This window comes from Thamnophis elegans, chromosome Z (genome assembly GCF_009769535.1).
Source record: "Thamnophis elegans isolate rThaEle1 chromosome Z, rThaEle1.pri, whole genome shotgun sequence".
NCBI lineage: Eukaryota > Metazoa > Chordata > Lepidosauria > Squamata > Colubridae > Thamnophis > Thamnophis elegans.
Genome location: NC_045558.1, coordinates 96,246,293 through 96,265,010, shown reverse-complemented (window position 1 = coordinate 96,265,010; position 18,718 = coordinate 96,246,293). Strand labels below are relative to the sequence as shown.

Genomic DNA, 18,718 nt, shown 5'->3' with positions numbered 1-18,718 from the left:
TGCCACTGAAGGAACTGTTTAACAGAAATATAAAAATATATTTCTTAAATAATAGTCAGTATAGGAAATGGACTAATTTTTACTCTTGATTGGATATTATCAATCAACTTTTTCTGCAGTTATTCCTGGCTTTGGGTTTCCTTTGAGAAAGGGAGGCTAGAAATGTCTTGACCAACACCTCACCTACATCTGGTGACATTTTCTTACTTTGGAATTATTATAGCATATTTTTTGTACTCAGAAGCCATATAAGATGCTACTGATATTGCAATTGCCTACTTGGGTTTGAAAAAGGGGACAATTTGCCAGGAAACACATAAGAATCTATGTCTTTGTGATTGAAAACAGCTCAGCTGCCAATCTGAGATGCCCAAAGAGAGAAATTTCTTACTGCTTTGCTGAATATGTGTGCAAAATCTGGCTTGTAGCCTGGCTGCCCAACTATAAACATTTTCTGGCTTTGCTCCAATCTTTTATTCAGATTTAGCATAAAAGCACTCTAGTTTGGAGATAAATTATAGTTTATGCAGAGCTTTGTTCTCTCATTTAGAGAAAGCCAATATGACTTACTACATTAATGGAAATCGCCTAATCTACAGAATTGATTTGGAACAAGTTCATTTTTATAGTATAGATAGGTTCTCAGTATGTCTTTCTATCTTTCACACCCCTTACAAGTCCTCAATCTGTTCTGCTTTTTTTTTGGACTGACACACACAATTTCCCACCCTTAAAATTGTTCTAGCTTTAGCAGTAAAAGATAATAGTCTTGGAATAAATAGGCAGTTAAGCAGAATTCTCATAAAATTGTAGTTCTTGAGAGGTTTTTAGGAGATACAGTCAGAGCTTGTAGCTTCCAAATTTTTTCTTAGTTTCTTGTACTGGAAATATATTAAAAACTTTTACTTCTGTTTACTGAATTTTAGATTAATCTAAAGACAAAATATGACTATTTCAAAGTGGTATTAGAGAAACAAGTAATATAATTAATGATTATTTGAATTAATGATAATTAATAAAATAGATTTCTGTCTCATCATAGTTAAGACTCATTGTGGTTTATTCCTTTGGATAAATAAAACAGTGATTATTTAAAAATGGAATTACAATACTTAAAAAAATCTCCATATAGAAAATTGGGAAAAGGAAAATATATAAGTCAAAGGCTCACCATGACTCATTTATACAATGAAAAATGCCATTTCAGAGAAAATTAAGCTGGTCTCACCTTGGTTTAATTTTTCAATGAAGGTATTCCTTCTTGTTACTCATTGCCTCATGATATTCTTCTTTAGAAGACTTCATAAGTCTTCATAAAATTATTAGAAATTTCAGGTAGTGCTCAACCACAATTGACCCCAAAATTTCTATTGCTAGGCAAGACAATTAAGTGATTTTTGCCCCAGATTATGACTTTTCTTGGATAGTTGCTAAATGATTCATAGCATTTGTTAAGTTAGTAACTCAATTGTTACTGAATCTGCCTTCCCCATTGACTTTGCTTGTCAGAAGATTGCAAATGGTGATAACTTGAGCCCTGGACATTGCAACTAGGGATCATACCATTTGCCAAGCGTTGCTGCAATGGTCATAAGTATGAAAAATGGTCATAAGTCACTTTTTCCAAAGTTGTAACTTTGAAGGGTCACTGAACGAATGGTTGTAAGTTGAGGACTACCTGTAGTTCTGTAGGAGTAGGTAGAATATCTATCTGGAACTTTGCATTAATTAATTAAATGTGTTATCACTATAGATTTCTGAGTTTTCTCACTTTTTGCATTCTTTTTATATTTCTCTTAATATTTTTTTAAAAGATGTCCTTTTTATAATAATCCTAGTATAATTTCTTGTATGGTGCAAGCTTGGGAATTCAAAGTCTGCTCAACATTTTTAAGGCTATAAAACTTTTAAAGCTCTATACTCTTCGGTTTAATTTTACAACATATTTGGATTAATATTGAAATCTAAACAAACATTATTAATTTTAGCTCTTTGTTTAGACAGAATACTTTTTTCTGCATAATTATGCAAACAAACCATCCTGTAAAAATCATGGGTAATTATCAAAAGTGTGAATTTGTAGAAATGGGAGATTAAGTAAACGAATGGATATCACAGGTATGTTTTCTGGTAATCAGAGAGCAGTACTGAGGTTGTCAAAATCTGTTTCCTTTCTCCTGATTGATTGCCTTCTAAAAATATTAAGATAAATTATGTGTATTTTCCAAGACGTTGCCTATAAAATCATTAGCCCATGCCAATTTTCAACTTGCACAATAAATTGGTAGAACACATCCATTAACACCAATTGGCAGCCAGAAGACATGATGAATATCTATATCTATCTATATCATCCATCCATCCATCCATCCATCCATCCATCCATCCATCTAACCATACATACATACATACATACATACATACATACATACATACCAGGGGTGGGTTTCGACCGGTTCGCACCGGTCCCTGCGATCCGGTTGGTCGCCGAACCCGGAAGTAAGTAACTTCCGGGAACGGCGAAGCCCCCCCCCCCGCGCCCGCGCGCGCCCGCACACCCGCGCCCGCTCCTTACCCGGTTTTTACGAATTCTGCGCTTTCCACGCATGCGCAGAATGCATACAGCGCCTGCGCGATCCTCCAGGAGCAGCTGGAGCATCGCGCAGACGCTAGTACGCATGCGCATGCCACATGCGTGCGCCGCGTGCGTGCGCGAGGACGCCGCCGGCCTCGTTCCAACCGAACCGGTTGGAACGGGGCGAGAAACCCACCCCTGATACATACATACATACATACATAGTTTCAATTGGGAAAATTTGACAATCCTAGACCAGGCCAAGTCCAAAAATACAAGGGGATTTCCAGAAGCCTGGCACTCTGACAAATCAGCCATCAATAGACACGTAAACATTAACAACATGTATAGATTATACAAAAGAGACAATCAACCAATCCAGAAGAGAAAAAGACTACAGCACCTCTCCATCAATAATCAGCACTCAGATCAGCATAGATTCACTCCAAGGTCAACTTCAGACTAACAATCAAGTAAGCTATATCTCAATCAAGAAACTGCCAAACAGCCATCAGTAAATAGCCCAACCAAAGAATCTCTAAGACCGCTGCCACCCACACAAACAGGCAAGACACAAAAATATAAACTGGCAGCAAATAGCACTCCTTACTAGCACTGATGATGTTACCTATTTAGAGTAATGAAATGTCTTCAAGAAAACAAGAAGGCTCAGAGAGCATCAAGGACCCTGCACCATAAATTTTCCTATTACAAATAACATTGTGCAAATATATCTAATTTACATAGAAAGAATGTGCATAAAAACACTTAATATAAATATAAAACAGTAAAACTTTATTAGCGCTTCCAGAATTTGCAGCAAGTATGGCTTTTCTAAAATTGCTTTAGAGGTAAACCCAGAATATAGGGTATGAGAAGTGGGGTTATTTGAGCTGAACGGCTGCTAAGTATAGCACCCCTGGCAAGACCTATTGATTACTGAAAAATTGAAATTTTTAACAGTTGCATTTGGAATAATGACAGTAGATGCATGGAACAATCCATCCGAACAATTGTTAGAAGAATCACTAATTCTTAGAAAGATGTAGAGTTTGAAATACCAGTTCTCATGTGCAGAGGTTCTTTCTAGTGAGTTGTTATTTGTAGAACACAGAAAGCTTTCTGCATGCTACTTTTTCCCTTCTTAGAACCCCAAATTCCAATAACTAAAACTGTAATGCACAAGGTGTACGTATAAAAAGGAAAGATACTTGTGTTAGGGTTGTTTGGAAGTCTAGTAACTTCTTTTTATCCATGCTTTGTCCTGAAAAATGTTAACATATGTTGGTGTTCTCCTTAAAAGATTGATGGGAAAGGCATACACATTCTTGGTATATGTGTGTGAGTAGTGGAAAGAACAATGGAATAGATATTAAAACCACATTGGAATATACAGTACTAATGGTGGCATATGTGGTAAAAGAATGTGTCAGCAGAAGAAAAGGCAAGGTCCAGTATTTACAGGAAAATAGAAGTAGGAGGCTGGAAAAGTCATGCAGTGTGGATGCATGACTTGTAAGAAACATGTTAAGTGGAAGAAGTAGAAGAAAGTACATAGGCTATAATAACATACTTGTGGGTTTCCATTGTGTAGTCGAAAAGAGTGTACATAGGAAGGAAAGCAGCTCATTTTTGAAGAATATGGATTATGGATGGGACTTACCACAAAGCTTTAAATTTATATGATATTAAGAAAAGTTTAATGGAATTTAGTTACTTCTAAATTATAGTATTTATATGATTTGGGATTGATAAGTTAATTTTTCAAGTGATTTTGGGACTAATGTGGCCCTTTTAGAAGAATGAAGTCCTCCTTGAATCTTTGGTAGCAAAGCATGATATCTTTATAGACTTCATTTATAGATGAAGTTGCTTATATTCTTGGCCATATTTACCGTTGACCATGAATATAAGCAACTTAGTTTATATTCATAACATCATTGAATGATGTTGCATTGATTTGTCCTGGCTTGTTGGATCAGTTTCAGTCTATGAAGATGGTGTTTTGATGAATCTGTGCAACCACATATCCTTGAGAGATTAATCAGGGAAATACTGATCCGTAATTATCCTTATGTTGGGGAAGTACCAGTGATATGCCACCTGTTACAAAACCAATAATAGATTGTTTGCTTTTTAATTATTTCAGGCCATCTTTGAATTTCCCATTTTTGAGAGGATGATGGTGGAACAACTTCACGTTCTTTGAGTGAAATCAATTATCTAAATCTATTTTAGGGCAGGCAATGCCATAGATATGGTATGGGTTGTCCTGATAGATTATTTATTAACAGAGCCTGATAAGGACAACTTGTCTCTTCTTGTGAATGCCTTAATAGTCTCTGACGTTAACTTCTGAACTACCTTGAGACTTGGGAGTTATAAGATGACTTTGTTGTGGCCCTGCTCCCAAGTTAAGAGTAGGCTTAACACAGTAGTACTAGGGAACTTTCACTTCACTCTTTTTTTTTTTTAAGTATAACTATTACAGGACTTAGTTCTATTCCCCAGGTTAGTTACTATTTTTATGAGACTGCTGGGAAAGCTTGTAAAAAGTGGTAAAATTCTGTGGCACTTTTATACACCTTCCTTTTCAATTTTTGTCAGATTTGCTGGGTTTCTGGTTGTCTCCTGCCAAGACTGTGCTACACACAGCATGAGTTGTAATATTAAAATTAAATCCAGACAAGCCTGAAGCTTTGATGGTAGGAGAAAGGGGGTTAATCAATTTGAGGGAATACTTTCTATCTCCAAAGGGAGCATTTTCCCTCTTAAATATCTGGTCCACAATTTGGGGGTATCTGAGACATGATGTCCATGTACGCATACGTTAATGCAGTGATTAATATAATATTGCCATCCCCATAACTGGACCCTTTTTTGTTGTGAATGATTTAGCCACATTTACCCATATAATCATAAATTCCTGATTAAACCATTAGAATTAGATCTTCAAGAAACTGGCTTTAAGAAGTTATGGAAATTTTAATTGGCCCCAAATCTGGCAGCTAGATTTCTGGTAGACATTTTCTAGTTTAAAATTATTCTTCACTCCAGATTTCTTAATTTCAGAAATTCATGTATTTTGCTGGGAGATATGAAGATAAATTACTGTATTTTTCGGAGTATAAGAAGCACCTTTTTTGCTCAAAAAAGAGGCTGAAAATCTGGGTGCATCTTATACACTGAATACAGCATTTTTTGCCTCCCAAAACTCCGCCCCTTCGCCAAAATGGCCATGCATAGCTTTTAGAAAGCTTTTAGAAGCAGCATTCTACAGGCCATTTTTTGCTCGTTTTTGCACACACACCCCCGGAGCCTCCTAAGCCGAATAGCCTCCTAAGGGCTATTCATGCCCTTTAAAAAAAAAAACCGGGGCCGTTTTCATGAAAAACGGGCTGTTTTTGGAGGTTTGCTTAGTGCAAAAACTTAAAAAAAAAAATTCCTCTTCAAAACTTTGCTGCTTCTTATACTCTGGTGTGTTTTATACTCTGGTGCGTCTTATACTCTGAAAAATACGGTAGTGCTATATTTAAACAGTTGGAAGAAAGAACACTTACTTTTCTTCTGCCTATTGGTATTTTAGGGCAATGTTTCCTAAATGTTTTTCTCTCAGATCCCCTTCCCATTTTTAAATATTATAGAAGGCTATAAATGAACTTTTATTCGTGTAGATTATATTTATCAGTATTTTGCATATTGAAAATTAAAATTGATGTACTCACTATCATTACCACTTTTCATGATTGTTTGATGAGATTTTAATATTATATTATTTTTCAGCATCAAATAATTTTGATTTTGATTTCAAGGATGCTTGAGACAGACACTGTCTCCCACCCAGGTCCACTGGCTAAAGCATGTAAATTTAAAATAAATTTTAATAGTTAATTTTTCAGAAATTGTTAGATGCTTTGCAAATAGTTTTAAGATTGCTAATCTGTGAGATTGTGATTAATGTTCATGGGAAAGGCTGATGTTTCCAAAACAAAGAATTGTGGCTTGATTAGAAATGGGAGAATAAATGGAATTTTGAGGATAAGAAACAACTTAATCAAAGCAAACTTAAGGAAAACCATAAAACCATAACTATGTGTTGAAGATTCTCCCTGTGCCCTTTTATGTTCATCTGTAGTTGTTCAAATAATTAATTAAAACTTTTCAGAGAAAGTATTTTATAGTGCTTTATAATTAAACATTTCCTCAGCAAAGGAAGTATTTTATAGATGAGAAACAACAGGCAAAGAGAAATTGTTAATATATCAAAACTTATTAACACAGGAAGATGAACTTAAGAGAACAATTAACTAATTACAGAGAGATTTAGTTTTCAGTGGTTTTTATATGCACAATTAAGATAAAGGTTTAATGTAGATTAAAAGATAATGAAGATTAAACAACCTAAAACAAAATTTGAAATGAATTGTGTACAAATGATGAACATATAATTCCAAAAGAAAATAAACTGTTGGAATTTGAAACAGAAGAGGAACAAATTAAAGATTGTGTGAGAAAATGGGCAGAGAGTATTGGTTACAATATACAGGTGGATCAATGGGAGAGAATGTGGATAGAGAGATTGAAATTCATGTGTTTTTAAGGGATATTTTAGAAAATGATGTATTGGTAGAATAGAATATCAGAAAAATTATCTAAGTTGTATAAAGGTACTTCAAGTCAGTGATGGAAATCTGAAAGACATGAAGGAATATTTTACTATGCATTGTTGACCTGTGGGGAGGAAAAAAAAGAAATCGGAGAATATATGAGGATACAAAGGATTTTGAAGATTAATATTGAGATGAAATCAGAATTCTTTTTATTTGGGACCTAAGGGAAGTTTGTTAGAAAAAAACTTATGGAATACTGATTTATATATGGTAACTGCAGCAAGATTACTACAGGTAGTCCTCCATTTACAACAGTTTATTTAATGACCATTCAAAGTTACAATGGAACTGAAAAAGTGATTTATGATAATTTTTCACATTTACTAGTATAACTGTTGCAGCATCACCATAGTTATGTGATTTACATTTGGATGCTTGACAACTGACTCACATTTATGACTGTTGCAATATCCCAGAGTCATACAATCCCTTTTGTGTCCTTCTGACAAGCAAAGTTAATGGGGAAACTAGATTCAGTTAACAACCATGTTAGTAATTTAAGAACTGTAATGATTTACATAACAAATGTGGTGAAAAAAGTCGTAAAATGGGGCAAAATTCACTTAACAAATTTCTCACTTAACAACATAAATTGTATACTCAAAAAAAATGGAGAAAAACCAAAGTACTTAAAAGGAAGGAATGCATTGTGAATAAGGCAGAAGTAGCAGAAATATCAAAACTGACCTGTTTGGTCAGAGATGAAACAGTAAGTACTTTTATAAAAGCCTGGAAATCTTTTATAGACTTTGCTATAAATGGAAAAAGTGATGTGGTGATTCCTAGATTTGATGATTGAAAAAACGGTGAATAAAGGGCTGAAGACATTATTGTAATTTTAAGGAGCGGGGGCACAAGTAGTCCTCAACTTATGACTATTAATTAAAGGATGGTTCAAAGTGATGATGGCCTTAGAAGAAGTGACTTATGACCTATACTTGCATTTACAACTGTCACACCACCCTTGCAATCTCATAATCACATTTGGTCTCTTGGCAACCGGGCTTACATACACAACTGGTTGCAGCATCACTTAAAGACTGTGGAGATTCACTTAACAACTGCCATAAAAATTGTTGCAAAATTGAGTCCAACTTGACTTACAACTGCAATGATTCACTATACAAAAGAAATTCCAGCCCCAACGGTAGTCGTAAGTTGAGGGTTATCTGATATGAGTTTGTAACTACTGGAAAGAAGGACAAAAGTCATTTCTTAACTATCTTTTTAAATTTCTTAAACTGTATTCTTATTTGCACTTTTCTTTTTTTTCCTTTCTTTTCTTTATATACTTCTGTATTTGTCTTTATAGAAAAAAGTTTTAATATTTTTTAATAAATTATTTTAAAATTATTTATTTTTATTTTATATTTAACATACTTAACATGCGCAATTAACAAATACCTTTACATCTAAAAAAATTAGAAAAATTTCAAATCAAAGAATATAATCAATGAAAAAAAGAAAATAAACAAAAATCTCTCTCATTTTACATTTATCGATATTCACTGGTTTACTAAATGCAATATTATAATATAGTGTTGTTAAATACCACAACATCTCTATCATCCTCCTGCATCCTTTGACAAAACAGATAAATCACAAATTTTGAACAACCATTCCTTAACAATCAAAATTATAAACCAAATACGTTTATAATTTTTTAGTATCATTTTTACCACCACACAGCTTGATACAACCAAAAATCTTAATAAACACTCAGATTGCAAAGCCTTGGTATATAGTTCAGCATCATAAAGTATTATTTAACATTTAAACATTTCCCCAAAAAGATATGAAGTGATCACAAAACCATATCATGATTATTTTTACTAAATCCAGTGAAAGCTGCCATTGGGAAGTTCATGCCAACAGTATGCTTTGTGATATTTTTTGGTTCAGTTCTTAAACTTCTTTCTGTCTCATTCCTAAGAAACACAGAGTGTAAAGGAGACACTTGACAGAGATTCTGCCGCAGTTCTGAGGCTGCAGAACTTATATAGGGTCATGTCCTTTGCAGTGTATCTAGCATGTGAGGAGAGAGTGGTGGCTTAATTGAACAAAGGATACCATAAATTCTTTTTCTCCCTTGAATTATTTGCTTCTGTTACTCTGCAAAACACTGCAAAAGTATAGGAGTTTGGTGATTCTTGAAAGTGATCCAATTTCATGAGTGATTTTAATAGGCCAAATTATGGCTGTTGTTATTCTTTGTGAAAATGATTGTACTTTTCTAGAAAGAATTTCCTTTGTTTTAAATTACAGAAGCACTTCTTGAACAGGCCATGATTGGCCCATCGCCAAATCCATTACTCCTGTCCTATCTGAAATATGCCATCAGTTCTCAGGTAATAACCCCATCATAAATCCTTTCAATTTCAGAGGATGTAAATTAATGTTAATGGATTAAATATTATTTTAGCTATAGGACAATCTTTGAAAAAAATTGAAAAAAATCTGGGCTAATCCAGTTTTAAGTAGCTCATGGAGCAATTTTTAAATAATTGTGCAATTTTAATCTTTTTCAGTTTGTGTAAATTATTTTCATTTTGCTGAATTGTAAGAAAGGTTTGTGCAGGGCACTGAAATGCTATCCCTGATTTTCCCAAAGATGTTTTTTAAAGAGGCAACGGGACTTTCTGGTTTTTCTTTGAAGACGTTTCGCTTCTCATCCAAGAAGCTTCTTCAGCTCTGAGGTCAGAACAGAGCTGAAGAAGCTTCTCAGATGAGAAGCGAAACGTCTTCAAAGAAAAACCAGAAAGTCCATTTGCCTCTTGAAAAAACGTATTTTGATCATGACCTGGGTGACTGAGAATCTCCATAGACATTTACCCCTGATTTTATTCACATGTCCACTTTAAATTTTGAGATTAATGTTTCTTTTAGTGAAATCAATGAATTTCATTGTTCTTTGCTTTCATGCTGATCTGCAGAACTATTGCAGGTCTTTAACTTTATTGTGGGGAGTGGGTTCAATTATTTGAATGGATTAAATATGAATATTTAATTCATGCTTTTGTAGCCATTTAAAAAAAAAAATCTTATATGGCCAAAAGAATAAAAACTGTTGTGAAAGGCTATGCCTTAAAATAGAAATTGTCTTAAAAGGTGCTAATCAACTCATTTTAGGCTAACCTGGGGGTGTCTCCCCCCCCCCCCGTACAATGGATACATCTGTTATTCTTCAAAAGGGTGTTAGATACCTTGTACAAATTTTATGATGATGGTAGTGGTGGTGTGTTTTCTTATCATTATTCCCAAAATGAAAGAGGTGACTGTTTTTATTGTTTTTCCATTGCTATGAATTGCCCCATTGCTGTGAGATTCTTGGTAAAAAATTGCCATAAGAGAAGCTGTTTTGTTTCACTTAAAACTCCTTTTTTTCTTGGGCTGCTCACTCTAATGTTGATGTGAAACTATGCCATTGCCTAAAAATGTCTGTTTAAATTTGTGCCAGGTCAGTGCTTCAGCAAAGCTATATTGCTGATAGGTGACCTTGCTGTCCCTCACCCTTTTACACAGCAGTTGAAATGGCAGACCTTGTTTGTGGGTTTGATTAAATATTAGCTTTAGCTTGTAACCATCTCCCCCTTTCTCGTGTTTACAGATGGTGTCGTATTCTACTGTTCTGATGGCCATCAGCAAGGTAGTATTCAAACATTTATCTGTGTTCCTCCTCTGAATTTTGTCATTCTGCCCTTTGCAGGCTTGGCTCATTATAGAGGGCACTAATGTATATTCAGAACACCCATAAACCTGTTCAGATATGACATCAGGTGTGCAATTTAGCAGATTTTGTGAGCCAGGGAGAAGTGTTAGTTTCCCCTTAGAGCTTTATTGCAAATTCTAGCCCATATGACTGAGTGCAACATTTTACCATTTCTTCTATAATTCATGCTTGAAAATATAGTACCATGAATATTGATTCTATATGTGTACTTTAGCAAGTTTTGTAAAACAAGAAAAAGAGGAAGATTTAAAGTTATAAAATCTTATTCACTTGGCAGCATTGCCTAATTATCATCTGCTTGCTTTTGTAGACCTGTCTTCAACAAATTTTTCTTTCCTCATCCATTTAACAAAGAAACAAATAGTGTAAATATGCATTTCACTAAAAAAATTCATAAAATATGTGCAGATATATTTCATTAGCCTGAAATGTCATAGTCTTGGAACCCTTTCAAACTGGTATGTGATAATAGAGGCCTCAGAGTCCACAATCATTATAGTTTTTCCTCTCCCTTTCCTGAGAAATAATTATACAATGCATACACTGCCCAACTCCCAGTAATTCTGGTCAGCTTACCCTGGGCAAATCCCTTATTTGCCATTTCCCAGAATTAAACTTTGAATTTTAAATCTAGAATCATGTATTTAATTATGTTTTAAGGCTGCATTCATTCACTCTGGCAAGTTTATTTATTGATTGATTTGTGTGCTACCTTTATTATTCTTACAAATAACTCAAGGGGGTGAACATATCCAACACACTTCTTCCTCCTATTTTCCCCACAACAGCAACCTTATGAGGTGAGTCACAGGGCTTACCCAGTTGGCTTTCATGGCTAATCCTGACCCTGATACAGTTTATACAGTTTGGCTTGTATTATTGTATAGACTCAGCCATTGTAGTTTTCAAGATACAGTACAATATATGGTTTAGCATGTGGTGTAGACCCAGTTAGTTTTGAGTTAGTAAAGCATAGTAACATTACCTACACAATGATATAACAAAATGGGGGAATTTATCCTAAGTGTAACTGACTAGCAGTTGGCTGTCAAAATAAAAATATAAAGAGTGTATTGTAGATAATCCTCAATTTACAACCATTTATTTAATGACTATTCAAAGGTACAATGATACTGAGAAAGATGACTTATGACCAGTTCTCACTCTTATGTCCATTGTATCATTCCCACAGTCATGTGATCAAACTTCAGGTGCTTGGCAACTGGCATGTATGTATAATGGTTGTGTCAAGGTTCCAAGTAATAAATCCCCTTCAATGAGAACTCCGGGGCAGGCATATTCCTTAAAGAACATTTATTGGGTCACATCAAATTGGCTCTCAAATTGGTGGAAAACCATCTCTAAGTTTCTGCTGTATTTACATTGAATTAAAAGTAAAACTTTGTCACTTCCCCCCAGAGTCTCCAGTCCAATCAACATGTAGTCCAGTTGCTAGGTGATCTCAGTCCCCATCTTTCTAACACCTGGACGAACGCTCTTGATTCCCAGGGGAAAGAATTTTATTTTGGCTGCAACACCCCAGCTATCTCTACACCCTCTTTCCTGGCCCCTTAGCTCCAGGCTGTGTCAGCCCTGAAGCAATGTGAAAAGAAACCTCCTTAGAGGAAAGCTCCAGAAAAGAAAATGGCCACAGTTAGGGCATCTTCAGGGTTGACAGGTTGTAGTATCCCAAAGTCCTGGGATTATCACTTGCAACCTTTCCAGGAGGTTTCTGACAAACAAAATCAATGGGGGACACAGATTCCCTTAACAACTGCATGATTTACTTAACCAAGTGATTCATTTAATAACAATAGCAAAAAGCTTGTAAAATGGGATATGATTGACTTAACAACAGCCTTGCTTAGCAATGAAAATTTTGGACTCAATTATAGAGGACTGCCTCTATATTTTCTCCAGGATTTATTTTCAGAATTTCTAATTTGCTAATTAGCACCTAATTCAAAATTTTGCACTGAAAGCTGGATTCAAGACTTGGTTAAAATGACAAGTCTCCTCTCCTCTTGCCTGGGATCATCCATTTTCAAGGAAGATTTAAAATCAGATGTGGCTGAAGTTTTAAAAGCTACGCCGGGTAGAGTGAATTAAAAAAAGGTAAAGATTCAGTAGATGGTAATTATCTTCCAATTTTAGACTGGACTGCATCTCCATTTAAGAAGGCAATACTTGGTGATATTTTGTTAAATCAGAAACATATTTCCATTTGAGACTTAATTGTAAAATATAAAGTATGACACATTTTTATAAAACATAATGGGAACAGAATTATCTATTAATAATGTTGGTATAAGACTCTTAAAACATTGAAGTGAAAAAGAAGAAAAAAATGGTAGGAAACATTAACCTTACAATATTCAAGACCATGTCTGCCTTAATTTTTGTATTACTTAAGACCAGTTATAATGTTTTTGTGGTCCCTAATTTAGTTTGATGACTTCTCCCGAGATCTCTGTGTCCAGTCATTACTCGAAATTATGGACATGTTCTGTGACCGTCTAAGGTAGGGAATGAATTGTATGTTTAGGTGCATATGTGTTGAACATAGATGAGACACTGGTATTATCAGGCAGTGGCTAATCTAATGCCTGCTGGTTGCTAAGATCAGTCTTTTAATTATGCTATTACAGTCACAAAATGTATTTATGTATGAGTATTTGCACTGACTTCAGTTCCCAGATGGTGTGGTCTCTTTGGTCCTTTCTATTCACAGCGTAAGCTCTTGATAAAACTCACTGTCTCAAAAGCAAAATTCTTTTTGCAATCTTTGAAGCCAAGTGATTCTTAGAGAAAGAATCATTGTTAACAAAAAGAGCCAAAGTTCCTTTAAAAAAAGAGAGAGAGAGAACAAAAGAAGAAGATTGAAACACTGTGAAAACTGAAAATGGATTTTATGAATATAAGCACACTGAGATAAAATGATACATTTAGTGGAGGTGCTAGGATCATTGATGATGTTACCTAGTTTGGGTAATGAAATGTCTGCAAAAAAAACAAGCCAATTCAGAGAGCACCAAAGACCCCCTCATGTCAACCCTGAGTTACAAATATTCTCCTTTATTAGCGATACATTTAGTATCCTGGTAAATGAATTGCATGTAAGTAAACAATGTAATTTCTGCTTAGTTGCCATAATCTGAGCAAGAGATTTCTTACGTTTTGAAATAAAGCCATATATTTCAGATCACTCAAATCCTATTAATAATGCTTTAATTACATGCAGTCATATATTCTTGTAACTTTTCAAAAATTCTTTGATAGACCATTGAAATTCCAATACAAATAAATGGAATTTACAACTCTAAAAATCATGTACTTCTAACACATATATATATAAAGTCACAACCCCTGGTATGCCCAAATATGGGAGGAAGATCACACTTCCATTCTCTGTCCTTCGGCTCGTCACAAGAGACCATCCAGACAGAAACCCAATATTTTTTACTGTTGCCTTTTTGTTACATTTGTTATATTTGTGCTGATAAATAAATAGAGACTAGTATAGATCTATTTCAAGCTATTTAGCTCTCATCAACTAGCCATGGCTAGCTGATGAGAGCTAAATAGCTTGAAATAGATCTATACTAGTCTCCCTTTATTTATTTATCAGCACAAATATAACATATATATATTGACGATAAGGTAGTGAGCTAGATTAAAGAGCCAAGGTGGCGCAGTGGTTAAATGCAGCACTGCAGGCTACTGCTAGATCAGCAGGTCAGCGGTTCAAATCTCACCGGCTCAGGGTTGACTCAGCCTTCCATCCTTCCGAGGTGGGTAAAATGAGGACCCAGATTGTTGGGGGCAATATGCTGACTCTCTGTAAACCGCTTAGAGAGGCCTGAAAGGCCTATGAAGCGGTATATAAGTCTACTGCTATTGCTATTAAAAAAAAAACATAAAGAATACAAAAAAGAACAGGAGGAATAAAAATATTTTACTATGCTGTGTGTGTGAAGAGAAGCATTTGGATTTTTAAAATTAGCAACTGAATATATATAGAATTATCATGTACGCTAATTTCTCCTATCTCATTTTCAATATTCCTGAGAGAACCACAATTGTTAGATAAGGCTTTTTTTTTTTTTTTACTTTACTTCATCTTTTATTTCAAAAAAATTAAAACTCTGTAAAGATCTTACCTTTCTAAATTCAGATTAAATGTGTTATATAGAGATAACAGGGGAGGGTGCTGGAGTGGATTGAAATGTGAGGAAACAGAAACTTTCTCTTCCTATAAGAAAATAGAAACAATGAATATTAAATTGTTACCAGAACACTGATAAACACCTGTTACAGCCAGATACAAAGCCCAATACTTAATCCTCTCTCTGCTTAATTCAATGTTCTGCTTTTTAATTTGATCAGAACCTTTCAGCTCCGAGATTATTGCTCCTTGTTGAAAAAGTACTCGTCCCATCAACAAGATTTTTCTCTCAGCCCCCATCTGCTTTTTGGGCCCAGTTATGTTAATCACTGAATGATTGAATATTTTCTCTTTTTAATTTGTTTAAATAAAGACATGAATTGTAATGAAAGCGACAACCTGCCCTGTGGTGCCACATTATGCAAGATGTTTGATGTCACTACTTTGATACCCCTGGTTGATAATACAAATCCCTTGATATTTTACTCTTTCCTGAGAAATCCCCAAAAGAAAGCAACAGACAGGAAGTTGGTTAGAAAAATCAAAGTAATAACATTTTGCATTATATTATATTTTGAGGTATTCAGATTACACGTATGCTGTAGCAGTTCTATGCTAACATTACAGATGGAAGGCTAAGATTAAGCACTCATGCAATTTCACCACATAATTAAGATGTGAAATGGGCATTTTGTAATTGGCAAGTTATTCTCATAATAGGGTACTTATAGGTCTTTGTGGCTTAAACTACTGTGTTGAACATAGTGTTGCGGCATGTACTCTTGCACCATTTTGCTCTACTGCTTTTACTATTGAGCTCATCATTTCCATAAACGGAGTTTACTCTTGCTAAATTCAACTGAGATGTAGCTACAGGAAAGTATGTCCATGACTAAACTTGATTGGACCCAGTAGCATAATGCAACAATATGGCCTTTCAAGAATGGGCAGTGGCTATGAAACTGGGATGTCAGTGGTAGGCAGGCAAGTGGAAAGAAGTTTACAGAAATCATTGAAGCTTTCAGAAATAAGATCATCTATCTTTTCTGTAAATCTCACAGTTGAGATTTATCTGGCCACCATGACAACTGAATGATGATGAAAACCAGAGCTTTCTTTCAGGTTCCTCTTCCTATTGTCTCATATCTTTTTACTTTCTTTGCATCATAGCCCATGTTCTAGTAGGGGAAGTCTTTCTCTGATACTTTTTGTGAGATTTCGCATTTCTCCCACACCCCTCTAAAGGAGCTAGGATTATTACATTTGTGTTTCTGAAGACCATAGAAATTCTGCAGTAAATGTTTACATGCCAAGCAAGATAGTCTTTTTTGCTAGATATGACTTATTTTGTACCTTTCTTACTCCACTTGCAGCTGCCATGGTAAGGCAGAAGAATGTATTGGCCTCTGTCGTGCCCTGATGAGTGTTCTAATTTGGATGCTGCGGTGTGCTGCCTTCTATACAGAAAAACTGAAAGAACTGATGGAACAGGGGGCTGCAGAGAACCAGCTCAACATGTGCTTGGAGCGTCTGGTGAAAATCCTGGGGAGCACCAAAAATCGGGCCCTGATTCATATTGCCAAGCTGGAAGATACATGTATGTGGCCAGTGTTCATATGGAAGAGATATTTTTTAACATTATGAAAAGAGCAACATACTGCAGATTTTAATACAAATCATTTAGTCTCCAGGCTTCAGACTCACTAGTGCGCTCACTTGAATTAAATTGATTATAGAAGTATTTTATTGAGATTCTTTATAAGGCTTGAATCAGTTTCTTAGTGATTCTTATTTTTTATTGTTTTTTGTGGTGGATCCACAAAACCTTATAAACTTAACAATTATTTCCAACCCTTCCCTGAAACTCAAGGAAGCAATAGCACACTTACAGTAATCTAGGTACACATGCTTGGTTAGATTAAAATGAAGTTAGGACTTTGGATAGCAACTGCAGATGAGTAGACTGAATTGATATAAAACAGAACTTTATAGGCTTCTTTTACATCCAGCAAAATTGTATATGCCTGCAAATTGGTGAGGTTATTAGTTAAACCAGAAAGACTAGAAGTCTTAACCTTGTCTGAAGATAGATAGATAGATAGATAGATAGATAGATAGATAGATAGATAGATAGATAGAATTTTCTAGAAGAAAAATAAATGAGATATGAGGTATATTTTGGGTTGTTGGACAAACTATGTGATTAAATGTAACCTTTATGGTGTTTTGTTTAGCTTCCTGGAATGCAATTGAACAGTCCCTTGCCAAATTGGGAGACAATGTGGGACATATTAACAATAATCAGTTGCGGAATCAGTTGGAAGAGTGCATTAATCTTGTCAAAAGGTGAGCAAACAACAGCCACAGGTTAAGGAATAAACAGTTTTCTTCTCCTTATGCAAGTAAAGTTAAACCAATCTCTTCTTTCTTTGTGTCACAATTCTCTGTACAGTATCCCTACCATGCTCTCAATTCATTCAGAACAGTTAAACAAAACAGGCTTCCCCACCATACATGCTGTGGTGCTGTTAGAAGGAACCATGAATCTGACTGGAGAACCACAGCCTTTAGTCGAACAACTGATGATGGTGAAAAGGATGCAGGTATGGATGGATCGTAGACGAATTCTCAGTATCTCTGTACTTGTCTTTCTGTTTGGCCTTCTATAGAGAAAATATTTGATGTTTTTTTGCCTTTGCTGAGCCCGGATGAGCATGGCCTGCATGGGCCATATCCAGCCCACAGGCCACCAGTTTGACAGGCCTGATGTAGTATATGTTGAACTCAACCAAATGGCTTATCATTCAGGTGTGAGCCTATTGTTTCATTTTGTTCAACAATATACAGCAGCTAAATCTTTGAATAGCCAGATATATGATCTAGCCATAGTCTTTTATATGCAGAACATATAATTGGAATATCAAGTTAGAACATTTCACTAGTATTCATTCTGAGCTGGTACAGCCCAATATTATTTTACTATATAATAACTATCTAGACTAGAGTGACCCACCTTTTTGAATGGGGATACAATGACATACAATGAATTATTTAAGGAATTTCTTGGTGGGTAGGCTGGTAAATAAGACCATGTTACAATCATGTATCTCTTTATGTCTCCATATCTGGTATCTCAGACAACCAATCTCCTTTCCAGAAATGGAGAGATATTAGTTACTTGACCTTGCTCTTCCATTTTTTTGAAGTCATCTTCCTTCCAGCAAATTAGAATTCTTGGTATGAGACTCTTGGCCTACTACATACTGTTGATTCTCTTGGGGTTCCATGTTCTCTTTTTGGGAGTAGTGGTGGTATGGAACTTTTGCCATTTTACCATTTCAGCTCTTTTTTTAAAATGGCAAAGCTTTTCTTTACCTTTTTTGCAAGCATAGCGTTGATGACATCCTAACATTTCAAACATGCCCATCAGCCCACAGAGATTGGAGACCTGACCAAAAGTTTTCCCTTTCCATTTTCCGTGGAATTAAATATGCATAATTGGCTTAGTAAAAAAAATGCTGCTCTTTTCAGAAACTCTGTTACATATTATTGACTACCAAGTAATTTTTGGATTCTTG

General features: G+C 35.1%; 1 protein-coding gene across 4 annotated transcripts in view; it reads left to right on the top strand.

Moving 5' to 3' along the window:
- The window catches only part of MED24 (mediator complex subunit 24), a 66,871-nt gene that overhangs the window by 5,124 nt on the left and 43,029 nt on the right, over positions 1-18,718 (top strand). For all 4 annotated transcript variants that reach the window (XM_032235417.1, XM_032235416.1, XM_032235415.1 and 1 more), the window contains exons 3-8: positions 9,511-9,593; positions 10,853-10,891; positions 13,423-13,496; positions 16,514-16,737; positions 17,375-17,486; positions 17,593-17,743. In XM_032235417.1, coding sequence (XP_032091308.1) covers positions 9,511-9,593; positions 10,853-10,891; positions 13,423-13,496; positions 16,514-16,737; positions 17,375-17,486; positions 17,593-17,743 — 683 coding nt within the window. The remainder of the gene's footprint in view (positions 1-9,510; positions 9,594-10,852; positions 10,892-13,422; positions 13,497-16,513; positions 16,738-17,374; positions 17,487-17,592; positions 17,744-18,718) is intronic.